Source organism: Pseudomassariella vexata, assembly GCF_002105095.1.
Source record: "Pseudomassariella vexata strain CBS 129021 chromosome Unknown BCR38scaffold_16, whole genome shotgun sequence".
NCBI lineage: Eukaryota > Fungi > Ascomycota > Sordariomycetes > Amphisphaeriales > Pseudomassariaceae > Pseudomassariella > Pseudomassariella vexata.
Genome location: NW_024467971.1, coordinates 306,831 through 322,975, shown reverse-complemented (window position 1 = coordinate 322,975; position 16,145 = coordinate 306,831). Strand labels below are relative to the sequence as shown.

The 16,145-nt window shown below is 51.7% G+C and overlaps 6 protein-coding genes across 6 annotated transcripts; 3 read left to right on the top strand and 3 right to left on the bottom strand.

The window, feature by feature from the left end:
• Positions 1–157: 157 nt before the first annotated feature.
• Positions 158–788, top strand: BCR38DRAFT_489391 (uncharacterized protein; the record flags this gene model as incomplete). Its single annotated transcript, XM_040864389.1, has 2 exons — positions 158–554; positions 688–788. The coding sequence occupies 2 exons, from the start codon at positions 158–160 to the stop codon at positions 786–788; spliced, it is 498 nt and encodes a 165-aa protein (XP_040711391.1).
• A 1,242-nt stretch (positions 789–2,030) lies between these two features.
• Positions 2,031–3,281, bottom strand: BCR38DRAFT_317839 (uncharacterized protein; the record flags this gene model as incomplete). Its single annotated transcript, XM_040854733.1, has 1 exon — positions 2,031–3,281. A coding segment is annotated over one exon (1,251 nt), but the record flags the coding sequence as incomplete, so codon positions are not given.
• Positions 3,282–5,976: 2,695 nt separating this feature from the next.
• Positions 5,977–7,571, bottom strand: BCR38DRAFT_460817 (uncharacterized protein; the record flags this gene model as incomplete). The annotated part of the gene is made up of 5 exons (XM_040862460.1): positions 5,977–6,131; positions 6,173–6,368; positions 6,399–6,605; positions 6,639–7,391; positions 7,530–7,571. The coding sequence occupies 5 exons, from the start codon at positions 7,569–7,571 to the stop codon at positions 5,977–5,979; spliced, it is 1,353 nt and encodes a 450-aa protein (XP_040711389.1).
• Positions 7,572–9,047: 1,476 nt separating this feature from the next.
• Positions 9,048–9,461, top strand: BCR38DRAFT_353109 (uncharacterized protein; the record flags this gene model as incomplete). Its single annotated transcript, XM_040856752.1, has 1 exon — positions 9,048–9,461. A coding segment is annotated over one exon (414 nt), but the record flags the coding sequence as incomplete, so codon positions are not given.
• A 91-nt stretch (positions 9,462–9,552) lies between these two features.
• Positions 9,553–10,764, bottom strand: BCR38DRAFT_460816 (Alpha/Beta hydrolase protein; the record flags this gene model as incomplete). Its single annotated transcript, XM_040862459.1, has 5 exons — positions 9,553–9,683; positions 9,739–9,849; positions 9,937–10,152; positions 10,298–10,588; positions 10,653–10,764. The coding sequence occupies 5 exons, from the start codon at positions 10,762–10,764 to the stop codon at positions 9,553–9,555; spliced, it is 861 nt and encodes a 286-aa protein (XP_040711387.1).
• Positions 10,765–11,506: 742 nt separating this feature from the next.
• BCR38DRAFT_352895 (fungal-specific transcription factor domain-containing protein) lies at positions 11,507–13,852 on the top strand (the record flags this gene model as incomplete). Its single annotated transcript, XM_040856737.1, has 3 exons — positions 11,507–12,058; positions 12,140–13,468; positions 13,541–13,852. 3 exons carry the CDS (start codon positions 11,507–11,509, stop codon positions 13,850–13,852), a joined length of 2,193 nt encoding a protein of 730 aa, XP_040711386.1.
• Positions 13,853–16,145: the final 2,293 nt, after the last annotated feature.

Here is a 16,145-nt window from a genome sequence, read left to right as displayed (position 1 = left end):
TCAAATTTTTTCCACATAAAAAGGACCCGTCGGGACTAGTACTTTGCCTGCATACTTTACCTACCTACATCACCACAAACGCCCATTACCACTACCTACATCAAGTGTCACGATATCTGTTGGATCCACAGAAGATTATATCATAACAGCGGACACCATGTCGCGCTCCAGCAGGTCCTCACTCTCACGATCGTCGTCCTATTCAGATGACATCGACGCTATCACGCCGTGCCCCCCACGCGCATGTGCCCCCACGTCCGAACCAGAACCAGAGTCCACCACTACGTCAAATTTCCCCAGCGTTCTCGAGTGCGGCACACGCCAGTCGCGATCTCCCTCACCTAGTTCGTCCGTCTCATCCACTACTGAGTCGCAAATGTCCGAAGAATTCAATGAGCGGAGGAGAGATTCACTGAGACTTCTCGAGGACGGTACGGATGGCGATACGGAGAGACTTTGGCGGCGCATGCTTGCGCTGCAGCAGATTTTCGGGTGCTATAAGTCGGCGAGGATGAGCGCCGCGCTCGAGTCTGGCGATGCCAGATTACTACTACGTGAGTCGATTGTATAGTCTTATCATGCATGCACTTGCGTTACCCGAGTTCAAGTCGAGCTGAGGTGAATCATGGATGGTGTTGGCGCGATAACGGACAACTCGTATTAATTTGCTGACATATTGTTACACAGCCTCAAAAGCATGTTTGAATTTGCTCAACGACAACATTGGCATGCTGCCAAGTGACGCCGAGGATGTCATTAAGAAATGTCAATTACGGATAGGTTACTAGGCGCGAGGAGATATTGACGACATGCAAGCAACTGCGACAATCGGTGAATTAAAGGAAATGAGATGGGGTTGCAGACGTTGATTTCTTTGTTTGGATTTGCGACATCGTTGTACCGCACATTTTATGTTGGTGTTGCGGCACTACTAAATTTCCACACTGCGGTGGATCATTGTGCAAAAGACGCATTTAGCGAGGTTGTGGTACGGTATGAGGAGTACCAAAAGAAATCTCAACGGGAGGCCGGAGGCGGACGGGATGGACGGATAGGAAAGCCATGATACCCTTGAATTGAAATTTCCACTTTATTACTCAAGAATAACTGTATAATCTCGTTTGCGCCTCGTATCCCGGATAATTCGGCGGCCTGGTGAATACTTCAAACTTGATGTACTTCTCGAGGCACCGACCGATGTAGTGCTGGTTGCATAATCGCCTTCGTCAGTTTAGCGCCCTCCGATTGTCCGCGTGATTCGAGTGTTGATTCGAGTATTGACTGTTTTCGTTTCACCTAATGTATAGCAGTTGTTTGGTGTACTCGAAAATCTGCTGGTGAATTCCTACCGCGATCGCCGAGTTGGTACATGATAGGGTTGGCAGGGATTGACCAACGGCGGAGACGACGTGCCGTCGCCGTCGCTCAGTCGCCAAGAGAAGTCACAAAAGGTGGGGTGGTGATGCCAGGGTAGATCGACGGAGTATGCCGCATAGACGTGATGTCAGGTAATTGCACCGAGGTGATCGTGAATCATTCCATGCATACTGCAGTGGTCAAGTAGAAGTTGGTATTACGGGGTTCATGTTGGCGCCGCGAGATGACTCGCGGCGCCAAGACTGAGTTGATGATTACACATCGTCACATTTAGTACTTCAAAATGTAATAGTGTTCATTTCCGAGGACAGGTTAGAACAGCGGACTTGTTTTTCAGCAAACAAGGTTTATGCTGACTTTGCCAGATGGCCACGGCCCAGAATCACCGAGGCCCTGTTGTACGTATGTGGCGGCCAACGCACTACAATTCAAGGCTTGGTAGCAACGAAACCTCCACCACCCGTCCGATTGACCAATGGAAGCAAACCTTGGTCGTCCGCTGTAGAATTTCAACATGAAAACCCAAAGCCGGAAAACCCATTGATGGCCCGCAAGACGTGATCCTGTTGGACCGTTGGGATGCCCGCTCTTCTCGCTAGATTTCGCTTTCTGCAGGCATTTTTTCGACATTAACGAATTCCCGATACTTTGGCCAGGGCATTTTCGAGCACCTTCCTGCATTGCTCCCGATACAAGACTGCGAGCTGCTGATTCGGATTGAGCTCATCGCCCACGATTTCGACTTCGTCCAATGTTTCCAGGTCAAAAGACAGTTTGGAGCCCAATGCAGTGATGATCTTATCCTTGACCTCTTGCACGATTTTGCCCGCCATCAGGTCCTCAATACTGACTTCATTGATCACGCCGGTGGCCCTTCCGATAGCTTCGTAGAGGTTTAACACTAGGGAATCTTGAATATGAGATAACTCGCTCAAGACTTCAGTGTCGTCCAACAGCTGCTGCCTGGATCTACCCGTCACGGTGCTGGGGTCGTTCATTGGGCGAAGCGAGACGAGGTGAGTGGATGCGAGGTCATCATCATCTGTTGGTTTCGTTTTGATGTGATGGTAATCGTTGTGGAAGTCATCCGTCTCGGCCAGGACGAAACCATAGCCCAGGAGGAGCTCAGCGTTCGTCTTCATGCCGTAGTTGTTGTACACCTGCTCACCAGGACCGCATGATTGACCGGCCTGCAGCCTGCATATCTGCGTCTCTCTATCGGTACTCCAGGTCGTTCTTGCCAGCGGCGAGTGATTCCCAATATCATAGAGAGGGAGCAGCAGTGAGAAGTCGTCGATGTCACATGACAGCCCCAAGGAACCCCCATCCGGAATGATCAATGACGGTCGAAAGCTCCTGCTCGTAAATATGCCGTACGACCAAAGGTACAATGGCCTGGAATAGCCCTTAAAGGCATACTTTTCGGGTAGTAGCTTCATGGCGGCTTTGTATTCCTTCTTCAGCGTTGACTTGATCTCCTGAACGGCAACATACGCGTTGGTCCCCGTCAGGAACTCGATATCATCATTCGGCCACAATGCAGGAAGCATGCCTCCCACGTGTTCCGGTTGTGGGAGTGTCCGGATGTATGGCCACCAAGCAGAATCCCGTCCCAAGAGATACTGCTGCATCAAAACGAAACGACCAGTCACATGCGGGGGCGTCTCCTTCAGAAACTCAGCGGGGAACCATTCTGCGGTCTCGGGGTTTCCACGAAAACTCTCATGCCTGAAATCTGGGAAATCCGGATGGCCGCCAATTGCGTTCAGGTATGAAAGCGTTTTTGAAAGCGGAAGCGCAACAATGGGGTCGCCGCGCTCAATTGAGCAGCCGTCCTTGACTCTGAAGGAGCTGTTGGTGAGGGCGTCATGGTAAACCTCAATGGCGGGGTGGAGACTGCCGCCAGCGGCATGTCCGGAATCTGGTTGCTCAACCCATTGAACAAGAGCGCTATTGCGCTCAAAGAGTGTCGTCATGCCAATTGGGGTTGCAGAGCTACCGGTCTCGGGCTTCTTGAAATTGAAAAGTCTGAAGTGAATGCAATCAGGATCGGCTGGTGCGAAACCAAACCATCGGCAAATAAGTGGGCCCACTCGTAAGGCTGAAGTCGAAATGAGCCGCAGAAACAGCCCAAGAGCTCAAGTGATGCACAAGTGATAAAAGAAAAGTAATCATCTCTAACAGCAGAGCAAAGTAATTTGGGTCTATGGAGCTTCTGGCCAAAAGTTTTCCGACTCGCAGCGGCCCCTGCCACCGTATGACTAGTCTCAGTCCTTGACCATACAATGCTTCCAGTGCCTCGTGACGTCTTAGCAAGCCCGAACTTCCTACTACCGATTTGGCTTTATTCTGGTATGGTTTAGTGTAATATCCAAGGTCAATACTGACTTTTGGGCTCGGTAAGAAAGATGCCGCGGACTGGGAAAGCGAATCGTGATGTGGTACAGAGAACGTGGGTACCATCGATACAAGCCGCCGGCCGGTCGATAGAAGCTGTTAATGACTGGGTATTAGAAATTTAGCTTCTTTATCCTGTTACACAAGGCTGAATGCCGGGTGATGCGTGCACATAGGGGGAAGGATGCTATAATGCAGCAGTGCGCAACGTTATAGTATCTAATTGAATGGGATTCACCTAACCAGTGGGTCCCCCTACCTTTTTGTATCACTGTGTATCCTGGTCGATCTGACCTCACAGGACTCAAGTCACGAATATCAGGATTGATTTCGTGCCAAGTCAGTTGTGTGGTTCAGATCTCTTTTGATGGTGTTTTTTCTAGAAAGCTCAGCTATTTCCGAAGCTACGAAATGTTGCTTAAGAGCAACGATGTAGCCAATCAGATCCTCTGATTTGGATCCACATCACCGGGGTTGTCTCAGTGCCGGTCTAATCGATCTTAACTTCACTATCAACGGTGCTTAGGAGCGCCGATAGTACTACCCGAGGAGACGGTTTCCTAGATTAAAGGAATAGTTACTTAAAATAAATATCACGCGGGAATACTTGGCCTAAGTAATTAGTGAGAGGGTAAAGGCTTTAGTATTTAGTAAGAGAATATCGAGACGGTTAGTACTATATTACCTCAGGGTCGGACTAACCTCACCAACCTCACCAACCCCCCTAGCTAGTTATGCTCCATAGTCGTATCAGCCGTCAGAGTCCCAAGCAGAGTATCCAGCTAGCCTGTTAAGACGGCTCTATACCAACTTCGTAGTACCTGGAATATGCCTATGATAACGGCGTCAAAGCTTGGCCGCTGCGAAATAACCAGTCTACCGGCAGATGAAATTAACAGCTCACATTCATACCCTTCTGGATATCATGGCTATGGCCCATACCCACGATGAGACGGACCTACCGCGCTCGGAGAAGATAAAGCCACGGAAACACTGAAAAAGATGCCCTTGAGCCTCCGGGGATATAGGAGTGGCCTCAGCCGAGGCCTGGCAAGATGGTGATGATACCGAAGTTGGCGTTTGATACGTGACCCCATGAGGGGTTGCCCTATAGCTAGAGATAAGATAGATAAGAGCTATAAAAGAGCTCTGCCAGGCCAGAATAGCTGACCTGACCATCCTTTCCCAATACAACAATTCACACCCCATATGCACTCGCATCAGCGTTGTAGGGGCGATCAGACTCTCCATAGCGTAAGGGCAGCGGCTTCGGCGCTAAAGGAATACCAAGATAGCAGCAAAGTTTCAAATACCAGCTATTTTACAGAGATCTTCAAGCAAACAAGTCTTATAAGAAGGGAGTCCTACGGGGCTGGCAGGGACCTCCAACACGTTCAAATTACACCAAAATAGGGCTAACAGGGCCGCCCAGCACGGTCCAAATAGCGATTTAAGCCTTAGTAACCATAAACCAACCAGGTTGCCTAACTAGGGCCTCCGGTGTGAGTACTGGTGATAATCCACGCTAACCCTGGTTCCCCAGGTTAGCTTGGTGAGGTGAGTCCGACCCTTGTATTACCTGAATGAGGAGGGATTTAGTAAGGTAAAGCCGACTACTAATTAGGGCTTACGCTAGACCTTCAAGGCTATTACACCAAACTACCAGGACATATGGCCACTTACCGTACGTTATGGGCCAATGGGGCTACCACGCATTGTACCACACAAGTACTGCCTGTAGGACAGGCATCGTTCATATCTATCTATATAAGGCCCTTATGGTCGCTGTTCATTTCTTGCGGGACTATCCAGAGATCATGACCTTTTCAATACAAGACCATTTGCCCACAATCTGTTAGCTTAACGACGCTGTCACAGTGCTAGCGCTGACATAGCCACAGAGTGCTGTGTACAGTATTTATTTGGACTCAATGTCAGTGATCCACTAGCATTGAGGGGGGGTGAAAACTTTGACCTGATACCGTAGTAGTTCATTGATGTCTAACTTGCCTTCCTTCCACTTCCGAAACCCTTCCTTATAGAGACAGACAGAATCCCTATTAGGAGCTACAACACCCCGATTCCTCAGTTACCACGATATTCCACGGCCTCGCACAGTATTCTATGACCCACGAACCCCCTTGCTATTTCCCCGCCGGCTTCCCACCGGCGTCGCACACCCAGCTCTCTGACATTGGGCAATCAGTCGAGCAGAGAGGAAGACAGGCGCTGCCTTGCCATGTCAGCGTCCCACTTTATCAACACGCGGTCCTTCGATTCTTCCATCTTTATTTGTACCAACGACTCCATAGCTGCTCGTTCTTTGCGTAGAAGATGCACCCTTGTCTTCCACAGGTCTTCCACCGTTCTTCCGTAGGAATATCGTTTCTACGCTTACCGAAGAACCTTTGGTCTAGGTACTTCCAGTAGATAGTATCAAACGCCCAGCTCCTTCTAGCGGCATAGTTAAGCCAGAAGCGGCCCGTCCCCCAGCTCTCTCGCAGTACGCCGAGAGAAGGAAAGCGCCGGGAATCATGTCTTGTTCTGCCTCTTCCATAGCCGAAAGCCACGTCGTCAGCCGTCTTTCGTAGATGCTCGTCCATTTCTCGATACCATTATCCCACATCTCGGACGGACACGTCTAGCAGTAGCCACCAGGGACAGTCCAAGACGAACTGCGTTGGGCAAACGTAGGCGAATTCCCAGTCGATGGCCCCGAGAACCTCGTTATTATTCTCATCAAGGACAACGCCAACGGGCCTGAAATTATCGGACCAGAGGCGGAAAGAGGCCGAACCGTCTGGCGCCGGCAACGTTGCATGAGGGCCGTACTGTAGCGGGCAGACCAGTCATAGTTAGTAAACCCAAAGTTTGACAGTCGGCCTTGTGTAGCCAATTTGCGAAACAGTTGGCGAGCGACTATTGGTCCTGCAGTCATCCTCCGACGATACAATATCGTTGTGCTGGAAGAGGAGAGTTCCTATTTGCATTTCGGCCAACACCACGTACCGCTCATCAGCGGTCTCATACGTGATGTCTTCGGGTGGAAAGATTGATTTGAGGATGTTGGAAAGTTGAACCATGTTACTCATATTAAGGGTGATAGGTCGTCCTACTACACCGTAGGATCCAGTACCTGTCCCGATGAGAGCTCCAATGCGCGGAAAACTAAGTTGTGGAAGCTGCAGCACACACCGTGCCATTTTCACGTTCGTTGGGGTCTTTGCGGGAGCCTCAAGAGCCTGGCCCATGACTCGGCATGACCCGAGATCTTGAATGATCATGAACGGCCCAATGTCGGGATCAATACCATGGTAGAAGACTTCTGATACTGGTGGTTGAGTATGTTGCCTGATGTACGCTGCCGTCGCGGCTTCTGCAAGTGTTTTCTCTTCAGGAAACACGGCCTGGTTGGGGCAGGGCAGGCGAACCAGAACGTGAGGGGATGAATCTTTAATTTGAATGGGATATAGTACGTTGAACCCGCCAATAATCAATGGGTCGATTGAGTTTACGGGTTTTCCGAACAAGCTCTCGGCCAAAGATTCAACCTTGCAACACGTGGATAACAATCGGACTTGCTCCATCGCCTCCTCCCAGAGCTCATCGCTGCGGTCCTACGCAAGATTGTCCGAGTTCTGCCGAGCTGTCATTTTGGATGGGATATTAGTCCCTAGGGGGTTCGAGTCCGAAGAGATAGAAGGGATGTACCCCTCCTACGTATCAGAGGATTGAAGTCTTTGTAGGTCCTTCACTATAGTAGTAAGGCCGTTCGGGGTTATATTGTCGAGGCTCATTGAAGGAGTCTAAGAGCATTCGTTATAAGCGTCTTAGAGAGCTGCTCACTAGCCTCCTTACCAGCCGAGCTAGTCGAATTCTGGAGAAAACTACCTAGCGGTCCCTGTAGCCTTCTAGACCGTCGAATCTTTTCTGTTGGGTTAGGGGCCGAGGTCTTTTACTCGTTTTAGTCGTCTTAGTCGAATTCGATTCTGTCTCGACTACGAGACCGGAGCGTATTAGATTTGACCTGTGGAGTGGGTCGTCTTCCAGATTAGGTAGTGGGCTAGGTGTGGGTCGAGATGAGTAGAGGCTAGGTTAGTACGAGCGGTCCAAGAGATGACAAGCATATATGCGCGCACCAGTTGGCCCCTACAAGATCTGCCCCACCCGACCTAGCTTCTTGGGAATGCCCCGTGAAGCATGTGTCCGCTAGGATACTTATAAGTCTTATAGCATTGCTCGGAGTCAGCTCTGGACTTCCCGGGATCGGCCTTGATGCTATCGAGCATACCTTCCAAGGTCGCTCGACCTGCCCGTTTGCACCGTCATGTTGGCCATGGTAAGGTAGATGAAGTTGAGACGAAAGAGTGAAACAAGAGGGGTATTGGAGGGTGATGTATGAAGATGAGAACGCGAGGACGGCGAACGGGCGACGGCGGCGATTTCAACGCCTTTGAGCAGGCGAGCGTGTAGATTCCACCACTAGCTTGAGAGGTGACAGTGAGCAGCCTCACTGCCAGCCAGGAGTGCAGCGCCTCGGGAGGGGCTTGTTGGTAGATAGGTGATAGGTAGGCCATGATAAAGAGCCGTGATGGCCCACTCACCCAATCTCTGTCTCCCACGAAAGTCATCCTTGCTCCCTCCTCCCCCTCTTCTTCGCAGGCAGGGGTGGGCGAGAAAGAAGAAGGAAAATACAACATGAGAATGGAGGCGTATACCCGGGTGGGCGGAGGCGGTACCGCGGCCAGGGGAGGCCAGGCCGGGTTGGGTGGAGCCGGCGATGGAGGGGGTGAGGAAAGGGGGTGAGGAGGGAAGGTGGGCAAGCCATCTGGGGCTCCCGTGTGCGGCCCCACTCTAGTAACAAAGTTCTGATACGGGTTTTCAGGCGCTGCATAAAACCCCCCCCCAAAAAGTAGCAAAAACATACAACACTAGGGATTCGCTGGTGGTCACCCACCCAACTACTAATCTAGCGGTTTGCAGCTTGTCTATGGGAGAGCGGACGGGATCCCGAATTCTCTGCAGCCTATGGTCGTATGTGCCAGAAAACGGTGTTAGTGGAGCTTATGTAGAACTGGAGCCTCCCTTGAGCTCGGATAGAAACACCTAGAACAAGGGCGATCGATAGACATCCAAGCACGGCTAAAATCAATTATACCACAAAACGTAACGTTAGGACTAAGGATAAGGACTCTAGCGAGACTAAACATAGCTACGGATATTTATAATATCTAGTATACGACCAAGGAAAAAGAAACATTGCAAAAACATGCAAAACATACAACACTAGGGATTCGCTGGTGGTCACCCACCCAACTACTAATCTAGCGCTTTCCAGCTTGTCTATGGGAGAGCGGACGGGATCCCGAATTTTCTGGAGGCTATGGTCGTATGTGGTACAAATGTCTCGTACAGAAGTATATAATAAACGTTGTAAGGTTTGTGCACTGAGCAGTCGAGGAAGACGTCGTCGACCTTTGTCCTGCCCCACTGCTTGTCATACTACACCATCAGTCTCCGTTAACAGGAACTCCTTCAAAATCATGGCCTCTATTGGTTCCAGAAAATTCAGCTTTCCATGGTTGACCCGGCTATTTCCATCTAACTGTTTGGTACCATTTAACGTAACAGAGACTAGCGCTTGTAATATCAACAGCAACTGCAACAGGGCAATTTCTCTAGGTTAGCTACTGTTCGGGGGTTATTAAATCTTGAAAAATAACCCACGACTACGTTATCTAGCTAGAAGCCCAAGTACGATTCTGATGCTCCAACCTCCTACGTTTCCAGGTGTTGACGTATCTCCCTTAACACTAGCTCATTCTTTTCCAGATGCACACTATGATTCGCACCGTCAACAATCAACAACCTGGCGCCTGGGATCCTGTCCGCAATGTACTTCGAATTCTCTTTTAGTCGTCAGCTCAGATCCTTACAATGCACAGCATCTCGTGGTCAACTCACCCGGCGGGCATATCCAATCCTCCTGTCCAACAACCACCAGCGTTTTAGCTGTTATCAAATGTAACTGATCCCGATAATCAAAGTACTTCTCTGTCTCCGAGTACAAATCATCTACGCAACGTCAACAGATTCGCTTCACACCCCGGCCCACCATCCACGTCACGCAAAAAGAGATAAAAGGGAAAGGGAAAGACTTACTATGTGCCTCAGCATTATAAACATTCCCCAAACACGCCTCCAACGCCTTATTCGCGTCGAAATTTTCGCTATACAACGGCGACATGGCGAGGTGCACGAGACGGAACTCGAGATCACTCTCGAACCGACCAAAGACTTTGTTCTTCAGCATTTCGACCGAGAAGCTGGGGGCTTTGGCGATGCGCTGCTCGAGGACTTTGATGGCGTCTTCTTCTTCTACGGGGCGAGGCATTATGTCAGTGGCCCCTTCTCCTTCCCCTGATTTGCACTTCTTGATGGAAATATGAGGAGGGAGGGGTGGTGGTTCATTTTGAAGTTTGCGAATGGTGATAGGATGAAAAAGGGTAAGCAGGCAACTCACGATGACAACTCGCCGCTGTGCCCCTTAATAATAACCACCCGAGTCCCTGAGGATACTTGATGGCGTACCTCAGGGCCAGGAAGCCGCCGAAACTGCCACCACAGATGACGACCTTAGCCCCATTTCCGGCGAAATGAACACGCATCCCCTCGACATCATCGACGATCTGGTCAAACGTGTACGGCTTCGTTTTGGAGCTCTGTCCATGGCCGCGGTAGTCGAATGAGAGCAACCTGTACGCACCAGCATTGCTAAGCGGGCTGTAGGCTTTGAAATCGGAGCGGTGGTCTCCTATTTCCGTTGTGTTAGATGATTACTGCGAACTGAGAACGAGTGCACGTGATGGATGACTAACCCATCCCCCTGCCGCCGTGCAGCGAGATTATCAGCGGCGCGTTCTCCGGTCCGCGGATGCGGTAGGCGAGTCGGGCGCCATTAATTTCTACGAACTGTATGTCGGATTCCATTTTGGCGATTAATGCTATACCGAAGGCTCAAACTAAAGTAAATATTAGACAGAAACCATCATGAGCAGCTGTTGGTTGGTTCAGCTCAATATACCCAGTTCAACCACGGCATAGAGTCGGAGAGGAATACGGTTGTCGGCCCCACTTCTATTTCCACATGACTCGGGCTAAGTTCAAGATGCTCAGAAACAACAGAACTGTTGAAGTATCGCCGGGTTATTCGCATTGGTAGTGCATATGTCGAAAAGACAGTTCACGATCCGGCCACCTAGTTGTAACGTTTAGTCCAACTTCAGCGCTTGATCGGGCGGACAACCGCATAATGTAACAGAATCGTGAATTGTCCCGCTTTTATTGGGCATAACCCTGACAGCTCACAGTACGTACGATGGGGCAAATATGGGCTTCATGGGCGGGAGTCGGGGAAGATGCCGACCGTCACGACCACGGGGTACGGGCGCAATGGCTTTCCCGTATGGCCAGCTTTGCACCGCACTCTCGCTTCGAGTATATTGACTATCTATTTGGGCAATGAAAAACTGCCGCAGCAAAGTCGCATCCTTGAGGGGGACTGACAGAATCGGCCTGGTCTATCTAAACCTCGACGCTCAATCGCGGCAACCCGAAGGTCAATCCAATTCCACAGTGGGAGTCGCGATATTGTTTGGAAAGTGAACCAAACATCCGCTGGGGCACGATCGGTGGTATCCAACCTATCCCCACAGGACACAAGCAGCCTGGTATGAAATCCTCAGTCCATCGATTCCGCATAAGTCGGACGACCCCGTCACAATCCATAGACAAATCCATGACTCCTCCGACAGACGAGCGGCCTCGGTCCGATTCTTACGGTACTACTTCCAGCACCACCGACAAGCCCCCGACCCCATCTGTGTCGAGGTCCAGTCACATCCCCGCCTGCGACCGATGCCGCGGCTTCAAAAAGAGGTGCAGCCGGACCTTTCCCATCTGTTCGCTCTGTGCCAGCGCCGGGCAGAAATGCTCCTTCTCCACCCCGGCCTCGTCGGCCGCGGCGCAGGTCCATCACCTCCGTGCACGGGTCGACTGGCTCACGATGGTCATCAATGAGGCTTTGCCGGCTGGATCTCCGGGGATTGAAACAGTTGAGACGGGGTCCGATGTGTCGAGGCTCCTACAGGGCATTTCATCGAATACCTGGCGCTCACAGAATGGGACGTCGCCAGCAGACGTCATACCCGGAAACCACCAGGAGATACCGGGTTCGGGTTCGGATTCGGGTTCGGGCGATCAGAATATACTTGACCAGCCAAACGTCAACGTAGGGCTGGATGAACAGTCTCCCTTGTCACAAGACCACCGGTATATCGTCCCATCCTCCACCAACTCCTACGAGGAAGCCCCCCCTAGGCTTCCGTCCAACGCGGCAGCACGCAGGTTCGTCGACGCCTATTTCCGTAACGTCCACCGCGCCTACCCCTTCGTCGACCGAAACAGAATCCTGCACGACCTCGAGACCTTGGGCGACTTCGCCAAGCGACGGCGGGATCCAGGCTCGACATTGCTGTATCTCATCATGGCCATCGGGTGCACCACACTAGAGCGCGCGGGGCAAATTCCACGTGATACGGCGTCCAAGTTCGACGTGGCCTACACAGACATCATCCAGGAATGCCTAAATCGGGAGATCATCGAGTCCGTCCAGATCCTAGTCCTGTTAGCCCTATACTCTCTGTTCGACCCGACCGGGGCCTCACCCTGGTCCATTGTCGGCATCGTCTCGCGACAAGCCATGATGCTAGGCCTCACGCGCCGCGCAACATCAGACGACCACAGCAGCGGCAGCTGCATCCCCGCCATCGAGACCGAACTTCGTCATCGCCTCTACTGGAGCATCTACGTGCTCGACCGCATGATCTCCACCTCCCTAGGCCTCCCCGTATCCCTAACCGACGAAAATACCGACGTTCCCCTTCCGGGTCTGACCATCGCCGAGTTCGCGTCCCCGGACCGCCCGCACTTCGCCGTGATGTTGCAAACCAGCCGACATGTCATCCAGCTGCGGCAGCTCGAGGACCGCATCCTGAAACAAGTCCATTTCCGCAAGCAGGCCGAGGTGAGCATGCTGACGGCATTCGACCGGAGGGCCATACTGCAGGATATCCGCGCCGATGTGGAGAACTGGTACAGCAACGGGTGTTTAGTGTCCACGCCGCTGGAGCCAGATAATGTGCCCATTCATAACTCGATAACGTGGTTGAGTGCGAGGTATTATTATTTGTTGCTGTTGATGTATTACCCTTGTCATTTCAACTCCCCCTTGAACTCCCGCTCTTCCCACCTCACGTCGTCGTCCTCCTCGTACGCCTTTCCTGTTGCTAGCGCCTCTGTCGTGTCCCAGCTCGAACTCCTGAGGTTCGCGCAAAAGCACATCCAGTCTACCTCGGCCCTATTCCAGCAGCGCCAGCTGCCCCTGAACCGAGTGACGCTGTGCCGGTTGTTTCCTGTGGGGCTGGTGTTTATGCAGGGATTCATCGCGTGGGGAGGCACTGAGTGCGTCGCACATGATTTTCCGGCGAGCGATGAAGTCTTGCTGTTGGTGAATATACTGGACGCGTTTCCGGAAGGTTGGAAAGATGCGCGGAGGGCGGCGACGGTTTTAACGACGTTTTTGGATGTTATTGCCGGGACTAGAACTGTGGCGGGAACGAGGACAGAGACGACGGTGAACCATGGACCGGGGATGCGCTTTCCTCACACGAACATGCCATTCGTTGGCGGTGGTGGTGTTAGTCAGAGCAGTTCAAGGGCTGCGTACCATGATGTCCTGGAGGCCACATTGACGGCGTATCTGGGGCTCTTGCAGGAAGTACTGGGCACAGCAACGTGCTATCAGTTTTTAGAGATGTCGGATGAGAGGGAGGTGGTTGGGATGGACATGGACAGCGGTGTTGGTGAATCCATGAATAGTCCATTGGGAATGAGGAGAGAGTCGATGGAGACGGGTATGAACGGTATAAATGGTGTAGATACGCTTGGAGTTGTTGGGGGTGAAGAGGGGGTTATGGGATATGGTGGCTGGGGGCGAGTAGAGATGGATTTCTTGTAGCAGCCACGAGAGAAGGGGGACATGAAAAAACGAGTAGGGAAGAGAAGGGACGAGAAAGGATGAGGTGGCAGGAGACACATAACCGGTGTTTGAAGGTGATATGTGTGTGTGTTGCATTAGCATGTGATTATGTACTGTAAGTCAAATCTACACTTCCCTTACTGGGGTACCCCCCTGACGATATGCGACACCACCCATGCTCGCCTGAGACGGACGTTCTCGGTACAGGCGTAAAAGAAAGAGACACGTTGAGAAACGCAAGTGTTGGTTTGAACAACGGTATAGAATTTTATAATGGCGTTTGGTGTTGTCGCGAGTGAGCACCGCCTGATCCCGGTCGCCCAAGACATCCAGAATCTCGATAACATTGACAAGCTCATCTCGGCTATATATCGCATTTAATTATTCCCGCAAGCTAGACCAGTTTCGAAAAAGTCGCGAGGTAGATAACTCCGCACCTGGTATCGAACTGAGTGCTTGAACCTCAACAGTTTACGTGAAATAAAACCTTGTTATCTTCGAAGAAACTGTCAACCTGAACAACCGGCGACAACGCCTTCGACACGATCCAGTCGTCGTCGAGATCATTCTCAAAAGAAAGCGCAGTCCGCTTCGTCAACAAGTCAAACAGACGAGTCAACGACACCATTGGTCTCTGTTCTTATTCCAACCTTAACAGGCTCTTAGTGAGGAAGGCCATGAGGCGAGGAGCCTCAAGGAGCAGGGATTCAACCATAACGCATGGAAGATTGAAGGGGCAGAGGATATGTACGTGTGATCCAGCCTGGCTTGTAGCCATCCAGGGAAGCCAGCGTTCGTTGCGTAAGCCAGAAGTTGCGAATGGGTTGATTGCGCTTCGAAGGTAGTCAACTATATATTGTGGTTGGTTGAGCCGTCATATGAATTCCGACACTCTCAAGAGCCCGAAGCTGCATCCAAGGCGAGGGTGTCATTACGCACGTCGACACTCCATAATGCCAAATTCCTCGGCCGATTCGGCCGAGATATGTCCAAGGTCTTTCGGCTTTCGCCATGAATGGCTCAGGAATAGGCGCATCCCCTGCCCCGCGCCTTAGCGGCTTGGAAGCCATTATCTCCGTATTCGCCGGGATTAACGCCGATCGGATGTGGTGTAACTCAGCACTGAAATCGGTACCACCCAGCTAGTTGTTACATAGTACACAATCAATGACAAGGTGGCGCGAGAGAGGGCCTGACTCCGACCCTGCTCACTAATGACATTTGAGCTCAGGCATACTGAATTTATTATTATTATTATTATTATTATTATTAAATACGCCGTAGGCTCGAAGCCCCCGATACCTCTACTAGTACTCCCGTATGTCAAACCGTGCCCTAATGGCTGGACTAAATACATACGCTGCGTCGTCGGTTCGCCCTATTGGCGACTGCGTTACGTCCACTACCATACTACGTTGGTTCTCAACCTACCAACAAAGTCCCCCCTGAGAAGATCGATGCTATCTGGGCCTTGAAGCTGTCCGACCCGTCCCTAGCAGCCACCTTACAATAGTCCCACTAACTACTGGTTCTCCTGTTGCCGTTGCGAGGTCTCTGCGAGAGTATAGTGGCCGTGGTGCGATGGCGGCCCGTAATCGTTCCCTCGGTCCTTCCAACAGCCCGCAAAAGAGGATTACGTGCTCTGCCGTCTCAGGGGCGTCGCTACAGCGGCATAGCGGCGAGTACACGCCAAAAGCCCCTGTCTTGAATAAGAAGGCTGCTAGTCCTATTTTTCCGTCCTGATCTGGCACAGCGTAGACGCCTCCAGTCGGTTCAGGCCGAAATACCTGCCCCCTTTCGGTATCTGCATCGAAGGGCCCTCCGGTTCCTCAGCGATAGCGCGTCGCTGGCGATCGTGATGCTCTGCTCCGGTGAGCCATCTCTTCCTCCAGTGGCCGAGGAGGGCAGCCGGGACCTCATTTTCCTCACTCATCCACTCGGAGCCCCGGGCCTCCTTCTCCATAGTGTACTCTGCCGGTCGGAGTAGCTGCGACGCCTGCTTCCTCTTCGCCGGCCTATCCTGCCGGAGTATATGTGACGCTTTAGCGCTCGCGCTGCGAAGCAGATTTCTCTTCCCGCTAAGCCGTAGCCGTTCTTCAAACTTAGCAGCCCGGGCACTAAGATAGAGGTCTAGTGGCGGGATTGCTGCTTCTGCTTCCAGGTGGCGAACCGGCGTCGCTTTGTGGGCGCCACAGACTACCTGGAGGCACTCGTTCTGTATCCCCATCAGGCTCTTAGCTGGCCCTGCCGGTTCCTCACTTATAGTATGCCA